The following is an 18720-nucleotide window of genomic DNA, read 5'->3' on the forward strand; positions in this document are numbered from 1 at the left end:
ATACTATGCATATTTCTACCTGTCATCTCTTTCTCTGAAGGTAGATAGCATATTCCTTCATAGGTTCAAGTCTTTCCATGTTTTTCTAAATTAACTAGCTCATTTCCTATACCACAGCATTATTCCAAACCTGCCTTTTTTTTTTTTTATTTTGGCTAGGCAATGGTGTTAAATGACTTGCCCAGCATCACACAGCTAGTAAATGTCAAGTGTCTGTGGCCCGATTTAAACTCAGGCCCTCCTGACTCCAGGGCCAGTGTTCTATCTACTCCGCCACCTAGCCCTCACAGCATTATTCCAACACAATTACATTCTATCTGAGAGATTATCTATGAAAGTTTTTTCCCCCCAATTTTCTGCATTCCTTCTATTCTTGGTTACATTGCTTTTATTTATACAAGAAAATTTTAATTAAAAATAATTGAAATTATCCATTTTACACATCAACAATGCTCTTGCCTTATAATATAGTTGAAGGTCTGATGCTGCTGAATCTTCTTCCTTTACATCTTTTTTCTCCTGATTTCTTTGAAATTCCTGACCTTTTGTTCCTCCAAATGAACTTTTTATTATTTTTTCTAACTCTAGGATAATTTTTTTTAGTAGTTTAATTGGGATGGCATTGAATAAATAGATTAATTAAGATAAAATTTTTTTATTATATTGATTTTACCTATTCATGAACAATAAATATTACTCCAATTATTTAGATCTGACTTTATTTGTATAAAAAGTGTTTTATATTTATGTCCATATAGTTCTTGTATCTGTTTTGGCAGGTCTACTCTGACAGTATAAAATACTGTCTAGTTATTTTAAATGGTCTAAAACAATATTAAGTAATATTGGTGACAGTGTAGTTTTCCTATTTTTCTTTTTTAATTAAATCTATTTTAACTTTAAAACTTAAGAAACTTTCAAGATTTTCAGTTTTATATTCTTGACATTATCTGGACTCCATATTCCCTTATATCCAATCAACTGGCAAACCTGGCCATTTCTATATTTAAGTCACTTCTCGCTTCCATTCCCTTCTCTTCATTCATATAGTTACTATCTTAAGTCAGACCTTCATCACCTCTTATCTAGGTTATTGTAATGGCATCTCAATTTGTCTCACATCCTGAAGTATGTCACTATTCTAATCCATCCTATATAATGCTGTCAAAGTAATTTTCCTTAAGTACAGATATGATGATTTGACTCCCCTACTCAATCAACTTCAGTGGCTTCCTGTTTCCTCAAAGATAAAACAAACACTCTCTGATTAACTTTTAAGGCCCTTCACAACCTGGTCCAATCAATCTTTCCATTCTCATTGGACATAGCTCCTCTCCGATCCAACCAAATTGACTGTCTCTGAGTTCTTCACTCATGGCACTCTATCTCCCATCTTTCCATCTTTGTACTGTCTGTCCTCCGTATATGAAATGCACTCATAATATCCCTCTCTTTCTTGCAAATGCAACTAAGGCATCATCTTCTGCCTGAAACATTTTCTGATCTCTCCCAACTGCTGGTACCCTCCTTCGCAAACTATCCTGTATTTAACTAGTTTGAGTGTGTATTCACTTTATATTTATGCTACATATATTTTTATATGTACTTGTTGTCTACTCCCATTGGTATATAAACTACTTGTTTGCACGGATAATCTCATTTTTTATACTTATACCCTCGGCATCTAGCATAATGCCTGGCACATAGTAAGCATTTAATAAATATCTGTTGATTGATTGATAAAACCTGGAACTTTGTAAAGACTCCTAAATGAAATACATAATTGCTCAAAAGTTCATCTCTTAACTGTCCATACAGGAACACCCTCAAATTATGAAGAATGCCTATTTTCCAGAATATTATATGCAGTTGGATGGACAAGCCATAGAGTTGGTCCCTCATCACACATACGCATACGTATACACACACACACACACACACACACACACACACACACATACATCTTGGATGGACACAAAAGACTGACAAAAAAAGCATGATCAGGAATTGAAAAGGGAAAACCAGAGGACTGCATTGCACCTGGGAAATTTTACAGTACTGCAGAAACTATCTTATCTTTTAAAAATCAGTATTCTTCTGGTGATACAACTGTGAATCCTGAAGAGAGATTGTGAATCATAATCTCTGAAGAATCAAAATGATACATCACCCAAAGGACAATGGAAAGATACATGGTATGCATTAATTGGCTGCAGTATTATTTCCAATGAAGAATTTCACACAAAAGTGATATAAATACATTATCAAATAGATATATGATGGGAAAAAGAAGTGGAGCAGTCATGTAGTGTGAGCAAAGATTAGTAGACCAAGAGCTCCACTGATACCCAAGTAATGTCAAGAGACTCAGAAGAAGATGCCCAGAATGTTGGGTGGAGTTACTGTGGATAATTGAAAAGAAGAAATGAGTAAAAGTCACACTGGATGAGAAGGTATGGATGGGTTGTAAGCTGTATTTTTTTTCAAGGATTACTTATACCAATGAAACATGTATCCATCGAAATATTGAAGAATCCATTTCTTTTTAAATTTTATTTAAATAATTATACATATATTTTTCCAATCAGCAAAAACTGCCTTCTTGTCCTCCTGCTTCCCACTTCCCCGCATTCCCTGCCACCACCTTGAGATCTAAAGAACATACATTTATTGTCAAATCAAAGTAAATTTCTACGTTGTCTTAAAAATGGTCTCTTTCTGTCTTTTGCCTCTCTACTGGGAGGTAGGCAACAAGTTTTATCATTGACTAGTCCTCTGGAATTGTGGTTGGTCCTTATGGTGATAAGAGCTTCTAATTCTTTCAAACTTTTTTGCCTTTACCATATTGCAGTCATCGTATGAATTGTTCTCCTTCTGTTCAGTACATTTGACATCAGATCATACAACTCTTCCCAGGTTTCTCTGAAGTCATCCCTTCATGTTGAAGAATATATTTCATAGACTCATAGAATTTGAGGGTTAGAAGGGCCCTCAGCTACCAACTGGTCCAACCTATACACAAAATGAATTCAAATCATAACATCCCTGACAAATAGTCATGCAGCCTCCAATTGAAGATGGAGGAGAAAACTGCCATCTCAATAAGTAACTCATTCTACCTTTGGACAGCTCTAATTGTTAAGAAGTTTTCCCTGACATTAAACCTAAATTGGCTTCTTTATAACTTCCACCCATTGTTACTGGTTTTGTCCTCTGGGACCAAACAGAAGTCTAATCAATCTTTCAAATGGCAGCACTTCAAATATTTGCAGATAGCTGTTATGTTCCCCTGAAGTCTTCTCTTTTGTGCCAAGTTCTAAATGTGCCAAGTTCCAAATGTGCCAAGTTCCTTCAATCAATCATCATATGACATGGAGTCACAGCCCTTCACCATCTTGGTTGCCCTTTTTCTAGAGACTGTCTAGCTTATCAATGTCCTTCAGTGGAGATTGCCAGAATTGAACACAATACTCCAGATAAAGTCTGATGAGGCAGAGTTCAGTGGCGCTAGCACTTCCCTATTCTTGGAAGTTATACCTTTTAAAATGCAACCCATGGTCACGTTAGCTTTTTTTTTTTTTTTGGCTGTGACATTATTGACTCATACTGAGCTTGTAGATACTTCCAGATCATTTTCAGACAAACTTCTGCCTAACCAGGCCTCCCTCAGTGTACACTTGGGAATTTGATTTTTTGTATTCAAGTACAAACCATTACATTTATCCCCAATGAATTTCATGTTATTAGATTCAGTCCAATGCAATAGCATGTCAAAATTCCTTTGGTTCCTGATTCTCATTCACTTTGTTATCTCTCCTTCCAAACTTTGTGTCATCTACAGGTTTGATGAGCATTCCATCTACTTTCTTATTCAAGTCACTGATAAAAGGGTTTGATAGCACAGGGCCAAGCACAGATGCCTGGGTCACTCTACCGAAGATCTGTTGTCATACTGACATTGAACTATTAACAAGTACTATTTGAATCTGACCATACATCTAGTTTTGAATCCTTCTGATTTTGTTCAATCCATATCTCTCCATCTTTTCCTCAAGAATAGTATGAAATACTTTACCAAAAGCTCTGCTAAAATCCAGTTAAACTGTGAAATACAGTTCATTTTTCAGTCATGTCTGACTCTTTGTGACCACACTTGGTTTTTTTTTTTGGCCAAGATCTGGGAGTGGTTTGCCATTTCCTTCTCCAGCTAATTTTACAGATGAGGAAACTGAGACAAATAGAGTTAAGTGATTTGTCCAGGGTCAAACAACTAGTAAGTGTCTGAGGCCAGATTTGAACTCACAAAGAGGAGTCTTCTCAACTCTAGGCCTGGTACTCTATCCACTGCACCACCTAGCTGCCAGCAAAGACTTAGTAACTCTGATCAATACCATGATCCACCACAACTCCAAAGGACTTGATGAAAAATGCCATTTATCTGCAGAGAGAGAACTGTTGAATTCAGAGTGCAGATTGAAGAATATTGTTTATTTATTTTGCTTGCTTCCTCCCACCCTCCAAAAAATGGCTAATGTAGATATATATATATTTGCCTGACTTCATATGTATAATGGATGTCATGTTTCTTGTCTTCTTAAAGGGTGGGATAGGGAATAATGAGAGGGAGAGAATTTGGAACTGAAAATAAAATAAAAATTCAACCAAAAAAAATCTTGTTATACTATATTTATAATATTCTCCTCTTACATAGTCCTGTCCAAAAAAAAAAAAAATAGGAAATGAGGTTAATCTGGTATGGCCTTTTCTGAGAAAAGCTATACTGGCTCTTTGTAAGCACCTCTTCTCTTTTTAGATGTTTACCCACCACCTCCGTAATGATTCATTCTAGAATTTCCCCAGGACCTGAAGTAAGGTTCAGTGGCCTATAGCTTGCCGACTCTATTTATTCTCTTATCTTTTTTTTTTTTGAAAATTGAGAAAATTGAATCTTTCTCCATTCATGAGGCATCTCTCTCATCTTCCATGATTTTTGATTTTTTTTTTCTTTTTGGTGGGCCTTGGTACCTGCACTACAGCTATACCCTTAGGACATCCAGGCTTTTTCATCTGCCTTTCACCTCTCCTTTATATATGTTGCTCCTTCCAGCTAGAGCAGGAGTTCCTTGAGAGCAGGCATGGTCTCTTTTTTTTTGTTTGTTTTCCCAGCACTCAGTATAGTGGTTGGCACATAGTAAGCCTTTAATAAATTATTTTAAATTAATTAATTAATTAAAATGTTATTGACAATGGCTCAGCCTTAACATTTGCCAGTTCTTTTAAAACCTAAGGATGTTGTTCATCTGAGCCAGCTAACACAAATTCGTCAAGAGCAGTTAGGTGCTTTTTAAAAAAACACAGCCTTCCATACGTTGGCTATCAACTTGTCTAGTCATTTCAGTTTTATTATTTATAGTATAAAAGCATAAGGACATCCTGGTTGAGGTACTAAGAAGGAACGTAAGGAATTATAGGCATCTTATTATTCATAGACATACAAGTGGCCAGATCCCTAGCCTTTCAGTTCTACAGGTAAACATAAGTGGTGGCTTCAGTGTACAATGGGATACTCCAAGGGATACTCCAGAGATCTGGGTTTCCACCTTAATATCTGATTGTTGTTGCTTGGCAGATTCAAAGGAACCAAGTAGGAGGAGGACCTTCAGGAACAGTTAATCAGCAGGTGACTCAGACCATGACTGTGATTGGGAAAGTTTGCTAACTCTGTAAATATTGATTAGTGAAGTTTTGTAAACTGATTATGATCAGGAGAACCTTGCATTCCTCACCTGAATAAAGCTGACTAAATGAATTATTGGATACATAGGAAATTCTTGGTATGTGGGGGTGAGTGGGTGGGCAGGAATCAGTCAGTGATCAAACCTAAACCAGTTTTTAGGTACATAAAAACTTTCTGGTACATAAGCAGGTCAATCAGTGATCAAATATGGAGTCACTTCTGTCAGTTATGACTCAGTAAAAGGCCAATCTTTATAAAAGTTTATTGTCCTTTGCAGAGGGAGTAGGGACAAGATAAGAGTTGAGCAGCTCTGTCTTCTCTGTTGCCAGTTATCATCATACCATCCAATTCTAGGAAGTTTTTCCTTATGTAACCCCAGTCCCAAAGCCCACTGATATGGGACTGTCTCCTAATTGGTAGCAATGAATGCCCTCTGCTGCATGAGCGGCAGGGAGAAGTTGGCAAGAGATGAAAGGGCTTCAGTTTTTAGCAAATCCCCCCTTGGGACTCTTCAGGCCAAGCTTCAAATCTTCTTTTAAGCGTTGAGTTGCGTTGGACACTTCCAGCTTCCAGCTTTGAGATAGAAGAAGAAGAGGCCAATTCCAATTCAGATTGCTTAAGGAAAAGACTCTGGGAAGACATAAGAGGAGCTGGTGGTCTCCACGCTGTCCCCATTCCCAATTTGCTGCACTAGAGACTGTGGGGAATTTATCCTTGAGGGAGATCTAGGACTCTCTCTCTCTCTCTCTCTCTCTCTCTCTCTCTCTCTCTCAGTTGAGCTGAGCTATTTTGTTTTCAGTAGGAGAGCTCCTTCACTCTTTATTGTCTGGCACAAATTCTCCTGTGAATACTTTCTCAGATTTCTCTTTTGCTATGATTTGTATAAATGGACTTCTTTGCTATTTGCTATGTATGTTCATTGTGGAATTGATATTTGGTGAGAAAGGGGTTAAACCTTGGATAAAAAGCTTGGGGTCTCCCTTTTCCTCCAAATAACAAAGTGATCAGAAGTTAAATGGAACCCAATCATATCCCCTGGACTAACAATATTTAAAAAGAGTTGAAAAATGTGATTCTAGCCCAGTACCCCCTATTTCTGAGGAATGCAGAAAAACGTACAGCCTCCAAGCTCCTGCTTCCCCTTCTGGAAGGAAAGTATTCCTTGGAGAAGGGTGGGAGAAGAGGCCAGAGATAGCTATTCTGCCTTCCTTTGAGCCACACAATGACAGCCCCTTCTCTGCCCATGGGCCTCACCAAATATATGGGATCCACTCTTTCCCCTACACTTACATTAAGCATGAATTTGTCCCCCTGCAACTCTCACCCGTTGCTCCTTGTTCTGACCTCTGGTGACAAGCAAAACAAGACTAGCTCTCTTCCATATGACAGCCTTTTAAATATCACTCTTTAGTTTCCCCTTCTCTATCCCAAGTCTTTTTTTTTTTGAAAAGCCATTCGTACATGTTTCATCTGTTGTGTAACAGAGTTAAAGTCATAATGACTACATTATTTTCCAAATAAACACACAAAATGCAAGTTATAGCTTATCAGTGGTTAAGTCCACCAACAGGTCTTAACAAGTAAGTGTTGGCAGGTGCCTACCCCAAGTCTTCAGGCTAGATAGCTCCAGTTTCCTCATAGAATAATTTTTGTTCGTGTCTTCAGAGTTCATTCTTGAGAACTTCCCATCCCTATTGGACTGACTTCTCTTGTAAAATTATAGGCTATTAGATTCTACCTTTTTTTTTCTCTGAATGCTTTGAAAAAATATCTCCTCAAAAATAGGATAGGTGGTTAGACCATGTTGGACTTTCCTCTTCTCCATCTCAGACTCTAAGATGCAATGGTCCCTTGCTCTGAAGGTCCCTATTATTTGTACATCAGCAGCCAGTTCTTTTCTTAATCTTGTTGACCAGAAGCAAATAACCTTGTTTCTTTCTCTACCTTTTAAAAAGTGAAGTTATTTTTAAGGCAAATCAAGAATAAAGTCCTTCATCACTACTACATTATATTTCCTTGGTTGTTTTGTGATCTGTCTCAAACTCATTGTCTAATTTCTCGCTTTTTTCTGGGTGTTCTGTAATGTGCTGCATGACAATGTTGCTTCTGCTCTCCATCTTCAAATATTCTCCACTATGCTTTGATTCAAGATTCTTGGATCTCCTCACATAATTTTATCTTAATATTCAATGCTACTCCATCTCCCTACTCCTTTTACCTCTTTTATATCTTTTGAATAAAGTATACCTTCCAGTGCCATATTCTAGTCAGGAGTCCAATCCCACCAAATCCTAGTCATATGTGTTAAATTTTCCTCCTTGCTTTGGGATATCTAGGTCACTCTATTTATCACCCACACTTTGTACATTTGTATATAGTTATTTGAGGCCATATCTTTTATTGATGGAACTCCTCTTGTGTATTGTCTCCTGTGAATTATCAATCCCTTCTATTTTTATTTGTCATGCCTGTCATGGTATCTATGGTATTTGGTTTGGCACACACACATATACATACATACATATACATATATATGTTCATGTATATGTATATGTGTGTGCAGTTTTCTCTTCTCCATTTTCAATTTTAAATCCTATTGATCAAATTTACAAGGCTTCAAGCAAATATATTTTTATGGGCTCTCATTCTATCCTGTGTGAAGAGCCCATTATTCTTTTTCTAACCTGTGATTCAGAAAACCAAATCCTATTCTTAGGCATCATCTTCTTAGCCACTTGAAAATTCCTTCTTTTTCTTCTTGTGGTCCTTAATTCAGTAGTAAGCCCACATTAAATCAGCTGTTATGATTAAACCTTACCTGAAGTCTTCAGTTTCTTGGCCAGCACTTCACAATTCTTTGAAATGCTTTCTAAATTTCTTCTTGTGGTATCATTTACTCCCCACCTGAATCATTGGTAGTGTATAGTGGTCATTAAGTTTGACAAGTCTTGGACGTTCTCTGTTAGGTCCTGGATGTATGACCTTAGGAAAACAGCAGACTTCTGTAATGTTTGTTTCTTCGATGGAGCTTTGTTCTCATCATGTGACTATTGCCCCTGCTAGTGAAGATCTGTAGTTGATACAAACCTAGGAGAGATGGTTAACACACTGTATGATAGTATCAAAAAAGTCTCAACAGGCACGAGCATTGGGCTGAAATCTCTAAGATGAAATTCAAGAAGAAAAAACATAAAGTGTTATACTTGGGTCTAAATAAAGCAACTTCACTAGCACAAGATAGGTAAGCATTTATTAAGTACCTACTACATGTCAAGCACCAAGCATAGTTAGACTGCAGCTTGTCTGAAAAAGATTTGATGGTTTTAGTGGAATGAAAGCTCAATATAAGTCAGTGGTGTGATGTGGTAGCCATGAAAAGCTAATGCAGTTTTGTATTTCATTAAAAGAGGCATAGATTCCAAGAATAGGCAGGTGGTAGTCTTACTGTACCCTGGTCTCATTAGGCCTCACCTGGAAGATTTTTTTTTGCAGTTCTGGGAGCCACTTTAAGAAGGGTGTTGACAAGCTGAAGAGGCTTCAGGGGAGGGAAACCAGGATGATGAAGGGTCTTGAGCTGATGACATATGAAGACTGGTTGAAGGAACTGTTCACATTTGGTCTGGAGAAGGGAAGACTCAGGAGGGATGAGCTATCTGTCTTCAATTATTTGGAGGGCTGTTATGTGGAAGATGGATTGGTCTTGTTCTGTTTGGCCTCAGAATGGGTAGAAGTTGTAAAGAGGCAAATTTAAACTTGATATCAAGAAAAGCTTCCTATACTTAGAGCTGTCTGAAAGTGGAGTGGACTGCCTGAAGAAGAGGTAGTTTCCTTCTCTTTGATCAAAGGCTACATAACCATGTGGTGATTAAAAAGGTTCGAGTGACATCATTTCTGAGTATTTTAATCATTTTATTAATAATACCAACATTTTAATGAAAGGATGGTCATTTGGCCATCTCTCTTAGACCAAAGATAATCATGGTGGGCTCACACTTTATATATCCTTTGAAGAGTAGGTGTTCCCCAGGAGGGAAATCAACCCTGATTGGTTAACAATTAATGAAAAAATGAATATTACAGTGAGGGTCTGAGAGTGACATCATGTCACTCTTGGATTGAGAGACTATCTCCATACCCAGGCCACCCTTAGCCTTGGGAAATCAAGACAAAAGGGTCTGTCTCCACCCAAGCTTGATTGAATGGAATTCACCTTAGGCTAGAGATTTCTTGTAAGGTTGAATGGGGAGAGATAGAGGAGAAGGTTGACTCAACCTTTAGAGACTGAGGTCTTGAAAATAGAATAAGGGGGAACTCTGAATTTCCCTAAATCATTAATTATTAATAGTCATTTCTCTCAACTACTTATAAGGTATTTTTTAGTAGGGGTTCCATTGATGTATGTGTTGCGCCAGATGACTGCTGATGTCCCTTCCAACTCTCAAATTGTATGATTCTGTGTAGATTGCAAACCATCCATGTTTTCTCATCCTGTATAGTTCTTGTCCTCTCATACAGTCTCCAACTAGTTGGAGGTCTTCTTTTAGGTATTTTAACATTCAGTGAGACTTAGTATAGTATTCACGCTGTCAATTTATCATCCTTTGGAATTGCTACATGACTGGCCTACCTCTTTTTTCTGATCTAACATTTCATAGATGATATTTTTATATTATATTTTGCTCAGAAGTTATAATTAGTACTATTCTGACACCTGTTGTACTAACCATATGTCTCTCCATTGCCAATTGCAGATGCCTGCAATTTTGATTCTTTAGAGTGTGATATTGATTTAGAATATTATTTTTTTATGGGGCAGCTAGGTGGCACAGTGGATAGAGTGCTGGCCCTGGAGTCAGGAGGACCTAAGTTCAAATCCAGCCTAAGATGCTTGAAGCTTACTAGTTGTGTGACCCTGGGCAAGTCACTTAACCCCATTGCCTAGCCAAAAAAAAAAAAAAAGAATTTTTTTTTTTAGGCAAACCAATAGCTTTTCCCATACCAAATCAACACCACTTGAATGTTCTTCTTCCTATTCCTGGATGATCATTACTTAGAACACAAGAAGTTGCTTCCTCCTGAGAGGATTCATATCTTTTTTCTTCAAGAAAAGCATCACATCAATTATTTAGTTCTGGTGCTCAATTGGCCACTGAGGGCTTAGTCCTGGGAACATGTGCAAGGGATCCAAGTGGGAGCTTGGAAAACCCTTTCTGGCGGTGGGTGATGACATAGAAGGGAGCAACCCAGCTCTTCTACTTCAGAGCATGCATTCTGTGCGTGGTTTCTGTCCACTTGCTAGGTAGTGAAGAAAAGTCTTTTAATTGCCTGCTGAATTAGAAATGAGTATGAGTGCAGAAGGAACTCATTGACTGGTTAGATCTCTTTTCATTCCTGGTAGTAAGTCAAGCCTTGGTCCTCTTGGTTGGAGAAGGTCCTCAGGTGCTTCCCACTGGGGTGTCATGAGATCTGGAACACCTAGTTCCTATGTTGCCTTCATCCTTGTGACCATTCTTTTCATTGTTTTCAAGTAGACAATTGGAGATGGAACTACCTTATGAGCTTTGCAAGGTTGGAAGAGCCAGCAGAATTTGCCAGAAGCTGTAGCCACCTACTTGACCCAGCCCAAAAGTAGATCAACCATGGCAACTGAGACTCTGTGTTGTACAAGCAAGGGAGACACATCCACTGACTAAGTTGTACCCTAAAGTGAACTTGCTGGTGGGAAGACTGGCAGCTACTTTAAAGTCTCCCCAGGCACCAAGATTGTAGAGGGGAATATGTGTCCCAGTATTTGAGAGGGCTGTTTTTGTTCTTTGGTTCTTGCTATATCTTTTCAGCAAATGTCCCTTTGTAAAAGCTAATTGGTTTCAGGGGTGGGGAACATGCAGCCTTGAGGCCACATGTAGCGCTCTAGGTCCTAAGTATGGCCCTTCGACTGAATCCAAACTTCATAGAACAAATCTCCTTAATAAAAGGATTTGTTCTGTAGAACTGCTGCCGTTAACGACATCACAGCAGTTGACTTTGTGGGGAAAACACACCAGAATCGGGGTTTGACCTAATATAGGAGAGAACCACATAATTCCTTTGGGTTACCCCTAGAACCTTAAGAGAAATATAGCCAGCCTGGAATACTAACAGTGCATATATGGGTTGGGAGAATATGTCCAGGGCCTCACATATCTGTATTATGTTTTCTACCCTCTAACCTCCTGAGACAGATTAGGATTCTCTCAGCTGAAATTTTCATTCCTAAAATTTCTTACAGCATTTTATCTGGGCTCCTCCTTTTTCTTTATTATAGTTTGCATTGTGTCATATTTATTTGTGTACTTGTTATCCCCCTTTTTGGTGTTTCAACACAAGGACTTTGTTGTAATTTTCAACCTTTGTATCCTTAGTACCTAGGACTGTACTTTGCAATAGGATTAATACATCTTTGCTGTATTGATTTGAATTGCTGGCTGCCAAGCCTGATGGCCTACCTCAAGAGCTTTCTATGTAAAGACATTGTAAACTGTCCATGATGTATTTGAACACAGTTGAGTAACCTGGAAGCAAGAGGGAATTGTGGTGAACTGTTGGCTCTGAGTTCCATGCTGGAAAATATGGTGAGGAAGAGAACCCTTGAGCAATCCCAGCCTGGATCTTGCAGCGGAGTGGTCTGGAGAACCCCTCCCCTATGAGGTGACAATGCCAATAGTGAGATTAGGTAATCAAAACATAGAACTAGACAGAGCTAGTTTGGGAAGTACACTTGTTTACTGGTTGTTAAAGTATTTGATATATTATTGTGAATGGGAGAAGAAGGGAAAATTGCAGGAGGGAGGTTATTTCCTTTCAATCCACATGCTTCTGGTCTGTTCCTTACTCTGCAAGGTTGAGGTTAGATTTAGAAAGTCAGTTCCCTGAAGGCAGGCAGGGACTATGACAGCCTAATGGGATGGTTTGGCATAGCACTCACAATGGTAATATGGTCCCACAGTTTCTTACCTGTAAAGTGAGTAAATTGGCTTGGATTATCTTTTAGTCTGTGCTTTGGGGTGCTCAAGGCACCAATTGTTCTCACAAATGCCAGGTCATTGAAGACTTGTTTGAGTATGAGCCAGAGACCTCTTTATGCTGAACTTACGTTTTCAAATTTGAAGGGCAGTTGACAGGAGGGAATACTTAATTTTGATGATCTAAGAAGAAATTTGCAGAAAAGATTAACCTCTCAGGTAAGAGGTAGGATTGGATGACCTCTGAGATACTTGCAAGCTTTTCTATCCTAAAACTCAAAGCTTCTGTTATTTTATGAAATGAGAGGAAAGGAGCCCATCTGGGAAATGAAGGACTCATTTAGGAAGATACTAGTAACCCAGAGGGGAGCAGAGAGGAAGGGAGGGGGGATTGAACAGCCTTGGAAGAGGAGGAACCCCCAAGACCAGAGCTGCAACTAGAACAAGTCACAAACCACGAGAGTAAACACATGAGAAATGACTTTTAATATCTGACTTTTCCCCCCCTAAAGTGCCAACGTTCAGTGAAGTACAGGGAAGGGTTGGACAGCGATTACTGAGACCGCTGAGAGGTACAAAGTTAAATCACAAAACAAAAGGCCACCGGTTTCCTCTTTGATTCACACTCGTACTTTCCCCACTGGGGTGCCCATGCGCGCACACACACACACACACACACACACACACACACACATGTACACCACATACATAGACACTGTATATCTACTGTTATATACATATGTATATATATATATATAGAAATATATATAGCACAACTCATTTCATATATGCTTATATTGTAGCTGTCACCTAGAATTTCCACAGCATATAAACATTGGGCTGTGTGTATTCCTTTTCTCCTGCTCTGGGCCTAGATCTTCCTTGTAACTGGAAACAAGTCTGGCACCCGTGCATCCGCCAGAAATGCAGTTATCCTTTGCACACTGCTCCCCTCCCTTCAATTTCCCCCTGGGAACCTGTGTCTATTGAGTGTTGAACTTCCTTGCTCTCCTATGTCTTCCCCAGGGCAGGAAACCAGGTGTGGGGTCTGCCAATGAATGATGGAGCAGGATGAGGGGGGATGTTAAGGATGGTCCCTTAGAACTGATTTGGCCCAAGGGGCATATTTTTTTTGAAGCCAGTTTGGCCATTGGCCATGTCGGTAGCTACCTCGCAGCCCCCATTGCTGTCCAGCCCTGGGTGTCCCTCATGTTCTGCTAGGAATTTGAGGGTGAAGAGGTGGCCTGTTTCTCGGTGACGCCCTGGTGGCTCTGGGTGGGGTGGGCTCAGGAAAGTGCCAGAGCTCTTCCATTCTGAGAAAGTGTACATCTCCACCTGTGGGTGGGTGACCTTGCTTAGGTACCCAGGGCTGGGGGTGGCTGAGTTGAGGGTCCTCTGGCTGCCACTCAGGCAGCTCCCACTGTCATCCAGAGAGTCCTTTCGAGAATGTTCAAAGGAGCCTCGATTCCAGGCTCGGTAGTTGTAGTTCCACCAGCCCAGCCGATTCCGCCGATGGCACTGGCATTTGAGGATGCGGAGGAAGGCGCGCTTGAATTCCTTGCTGGAGCAGGGGTAGATAATGGGGTTGATGCAGCTGTTGAAGTAGCCAAGCCAGAAGACCACTTTGAAGACAGTGTCTGGGGGCTTCAGAGCAGCAAACAGGGATCCTGCAGGGTAGAGAGACAATGGTAGAAAAGTAACAGTTCATCAGTACCTTTCACTATAACTCCCCACTGAAAGGTCATTGTTTGCGATTGCCACTCTCATAATTGTTTTCAATTCAGCGGTTCATACAAATGGCAATATTCTGGCAGATTACTTTTCTTTATACGGGCAGACTTAGGATGTCAGTACCTAAGGTCAGGAAGGGACTGTACCCTAGTGATTGGGATAGCACTCAGAATGGTAATGTGATGTAGTTTGGCACAAAATCATCAACTTTTGAAACATAAAGGAAACTTAGAGCTCATTCTGGCCCAATCCCTTCCCCATCTTACAGATGAGAAAACTGAGGCCCAAAGAAGGGCCCAAAGTGTTTGTCCAAAGTTGCACTGAAAATTCATAGCAGAATGTGGCCGTAAGTCTGACTTCCTGCATCCCAGCCCGGTGTTCTCTCTTTCTTTTTTTAAGTTCTGTTGAAATATCACAGTTGTTTCTGTGATATATGTGGGATATTCTCACAGTGATGTTTCCCTTGTAATAGAGGAAATATTTAAAGAAAGCCAATTGACCCAGTGATCTCTTTTGATAGCATATGCAACATTCTGCACTCATAGTTTGCTTCCCACTTCTCCAGAGGAGAGAGAAGCATTTCCTTATCTCTTCTCTGGGACCATGATTGGGCATTATAATTACACAGCAGCGGGCTTTATTTTATTTTTCATTTAGTTTACATTATTTTAGTCAGTGTATATTGTTTTTCTGGATGAGTTTAATTCACAGGATCATGGATTCATAGCTTATGAGCTCGATGAGACCTTAGGAGTCATCCTAAGTAGTAGTAGCATTAGGAGTAGTAGTATTAGGAGTCATAACTAGTAAGTGTCTGAAGCAGGAGGTCTCGTGAGTCCAAATCTATTATTCCTTCATTTACATTTAACTTTGGAATACAATACATGATTTTTTCCCCGTTACAGCAAATTTACCTTCTTATTTTCATGTGACTTGACTTATGGGCAGAGCACACATAGGATACCTTCAAACATCTTGAGGCAGGATTTGAACTCAGGTCTCATGACTTTGAATTCACAGTTATTTCATTTACTAGATGGCTTTGTAGTATACTACATGATTTTTTTTCCTTGCAGAAAATTCACCTTTTTAATTACACATAGGTCATGTGAAAATGAGCTCAGGGCAGCTAGGTGGCACAGCAGATAGAGCACCTGCCCTGGAGCCAGGAGGACCTGAGTTCAAATTTGTCTTCAGACACTTACTAGTTGTGTGACCCTGGGCAAGTCACTTAACTCCAACTGCCTCCAAAAAAAGAAAAAGAAAGAAGGAAAGAAAGAAAGAAAGAAAGAAAGAAAGAAAGAAAGAAAAAGAAAGAAAGAAAGAAAGGAAGAAAGAAAGTCCATGAGTTTACTCATGCCAACCAATGTGTTAGGCAGGGAGGGATGTGGTCGAAAGTAGAAAAGCCTAAAATGAGAGGATTAGATTAGAGGATTTCTAGGGTATCCCTCTACCTTTCATATTCTACGAACCTTGAGACCAAAACATTGATGGTATGGGCCTTGCCCATAATAGCCACTTGCTAAATGTTTTAATTGAATTGAGTAGTACTAATTCCCTCAGTGATTCTCAGCCTCACCACAGAGGGGCAGTGTCAGCTTCCATCTTGGTTGGGTAAGAGACTGAGTCAGCAATAGCCTCCTAGGGTCTGCCCAGGGAGGGATAAGATTCCAAACATATTTCCCAACCTCCCTCCACTTACAACAGAACAGTAATAGGGAGGAGCAGGGCCCCCTTTATGCTATGCATACCTTGTTCTAGTGGTCAGCACAAGGACTTAGTTAATTAGGGAAATTATTTGCATTTGGTCCAAGCAGCAGCAGGAAACTGCCAATATCCCATTCTTTTTTTTTGGGGGGGGGGTGTTGTCCCTGAGCCCCACAATATGTTTGTCACAGGAGTTTGGAGCAGTCAAGAGAGAACAAACCAGTGCTTCTCCTGCCTGATGGGTAGCAGGGTCTTGTGGAAACAGACTTGGGGGGAGAGTTAGGCTGTCTGGATTCTATTCTTGGTCATATCACTAACTCATTGTGTGACCTTGGGGAAGTCACTTGGCCTCTCACTCTCTTAGTTTCCTTATTTATAAAAGGATTTATAAAAATTATTTTTAATAGTGACTACTAAATAAAATGACTGAGAAGTTGAAGCTGATATCCACAAAAGAAGTATTTATTATTTCCCTCTTGTTTTGGGAGAGAGATGAGGTGGGAAGCAAATGTTTGAATAAGACCATGTACATCTCTTAAATATTCCTATGACCTTCTAAGTTTCACTCTGGAGAGACTTATAAAGAACGAGGATGAAAGGATATTGCTGTAACAATTTCAACATATTGAAAAGCTTTCCCCCCCCCGCTTACCTCTCCCTCCCCTTTTTTTTCTTTTTGAACCAGACCTGTAATTTCATTGGCATAGGGGATTCAGTGAGAAAATGCCTTCTACCAATGCAGGCAGTCAGCTTTAGTTTACAGTCTTAGAGTGTCTGAGAAGTTGCCCCCGAGGTGTACAATTAGTATGTGTCAGAAGGACTTCAACTCAGATCTTGCTGACTTCAGCAAGGGGCTGCTCTGTAGCCACTACACTATGTCACATTCCCTTTATTAGAATGGGGAATAACCTCTTTCATTCAATTTGCCTATGATTATGAAGACAATATCCATTAGAACTAGACAGGAATTATATGGTCCCAGACCTTTGGAAGTTTCTGTTACAGAGGCTATAAAATAGGTTTGGCTATTCATTAAAGCTGGGTGTTATAGAGTTACAGAGAAGACTTGATTGAATTGATGCAGAAGGAAGAGAACAAAACTAGGAGAACAGTAAGCATAATGAGTTCAATATTGTAAATGAAGACAAATTAAGTGATACCAGATTTCAGATTATATACAATAGCCAATCTTGGTTCCAGAGGACCAAAGATGAAACCCAATTCCTTCCTCTCAATATAAAGGAGGTGGACTCTCTGCATGGAATTTTGCATGCACCATAAAATCTTTTTGCTGTTTTTTGTTGCTTTTGCTTAATTGTTTTTCTTTGTTATAAAGGAGGGTCCAGTGGGGGAGAGGAGTTTATTGAAAAGTGACTGTGCTATTCAAAACACATAGAATCAGCATATTTTAGAAGGGAAAGAGTGGACCTTGAACTAGGAGTGTGTGTGTGTGTGTGTGTGTGTGTGTGTGTGTGTGTAGATTGTCACCAGCTCCATGTGTGATCTTACACAAGTCATTAAACCTCTTTTGTATCATTCACTAATGGGAATGTTCATGCATGTTCTATAAGCAACGTTGTGTACTAAAAAGAATGGTGAACTTGGAACCCCAAGATTTGAATTCAAATCCTGGCTCTGCTACCTCTTAATTGTATGACCTTGGACAAATCAGTGTTGTGCAGAAAAAGACACTGTTTATAGAGTGAGAGGAATTCCACCTCTGCTGCTTAGTACCTGTGCGACCTTGGACAAATCAGTTTACTGTCCTGGGTCTCTGCTTTCTCATCTGAAAAGTGTGGTGTTTGAACTAAGGTTCTCTCAGGTCCTTTCCAATCCTAAAACATGATCCCAAGTCACTTAATTTCCTGGAGCCTCGATTTCTTCTTCTTCAGTAAAACAAGGGTCAAGCTGGATGGCCTCTGAGGGCCCTTCTAGCTCTTGATCTGCTCTTATAAACTTAGACAATCTCTGAACTTCTCTGAGCCTTAATTTCCTCATCTGTAGAATGGGAGAGTTGGACTAGATGGCTTTTAAAATCCTTTCTAGCTCCAGGTCTATGATCCTTCCTATGGTCATGATGAAATTCAAAGGATAAAGTGAAATGTTTATGGAAGTAAGTGCTTTGGGAGCAGACAGTGCATGGAAGCTCAACTACAACACCAATACCACAACACCATTGCTGCTGCTGCTACTACTACTACTACTACTATTAATATTACTGCTACAACTATTAAACTACTACTACTATTATCACTACTATTACTACTACTACCACCACTATCATGACTATTGCTGCTACTATTAGTATTACTACTATTACTATTACTACTACAACTGTTATTACCACTACTACTACTATTACTCCTTCTCTTATTACTACAGCCAGGTAGGGAGCTATGTGCCTGGAGCATACTTTGATTACTATTACTATTACTACTACAACTCCCATTACTACTACTACTATTACTACTACAACTATTATTACCACTACTGCTACTACTACTACTACTACTACTACTACTACTACTACTACTACTACTACTA

At 39.5% G+C, this 18720-nt stretch overlaps 1 protein-coding gene across 1 annotated transcript in view; it reads right to left on the reverse strand.

Annotated features, from left to right (window-relative positions):
- Window positions 1-13216: 13216 nt before the first annotated feature.
- ADRA1B (adrenoceptor alpha 1B) overlaps window positions 13217-18720 on the reverse strand; it is a 37883-nt gene continuing 32379 nt past the window's right edge. Inside the window, exon 2 of the mRNA XM_027841865.1 lies at window positions 13217-14405. Within this exon, the coding sequence (XP_027697666.1) occupies window positions 13837-14405 (569 nt within the window). The 3' untranslated portion in view covers window positions 13217-13836. The remainder of the gene's footprint in view (window positions 14406-18720) is intronic.

This window comes from Vombatus ursinus, unplaced genomic scaffold, assembly GCF_900497805.2.
Source record: "Vombatus ursinus unplaced genomic scaffold, bare-nosed wombat genome assembly UNPS02014863.1, whole genome shotgun sequence".
NCBI classification, from domain to species: Eukaryota; Metazoa; Chordata; class Mammalia; order Diprotodontia; family Vombatidae; genus Vombatus; species Vombatus ursinus.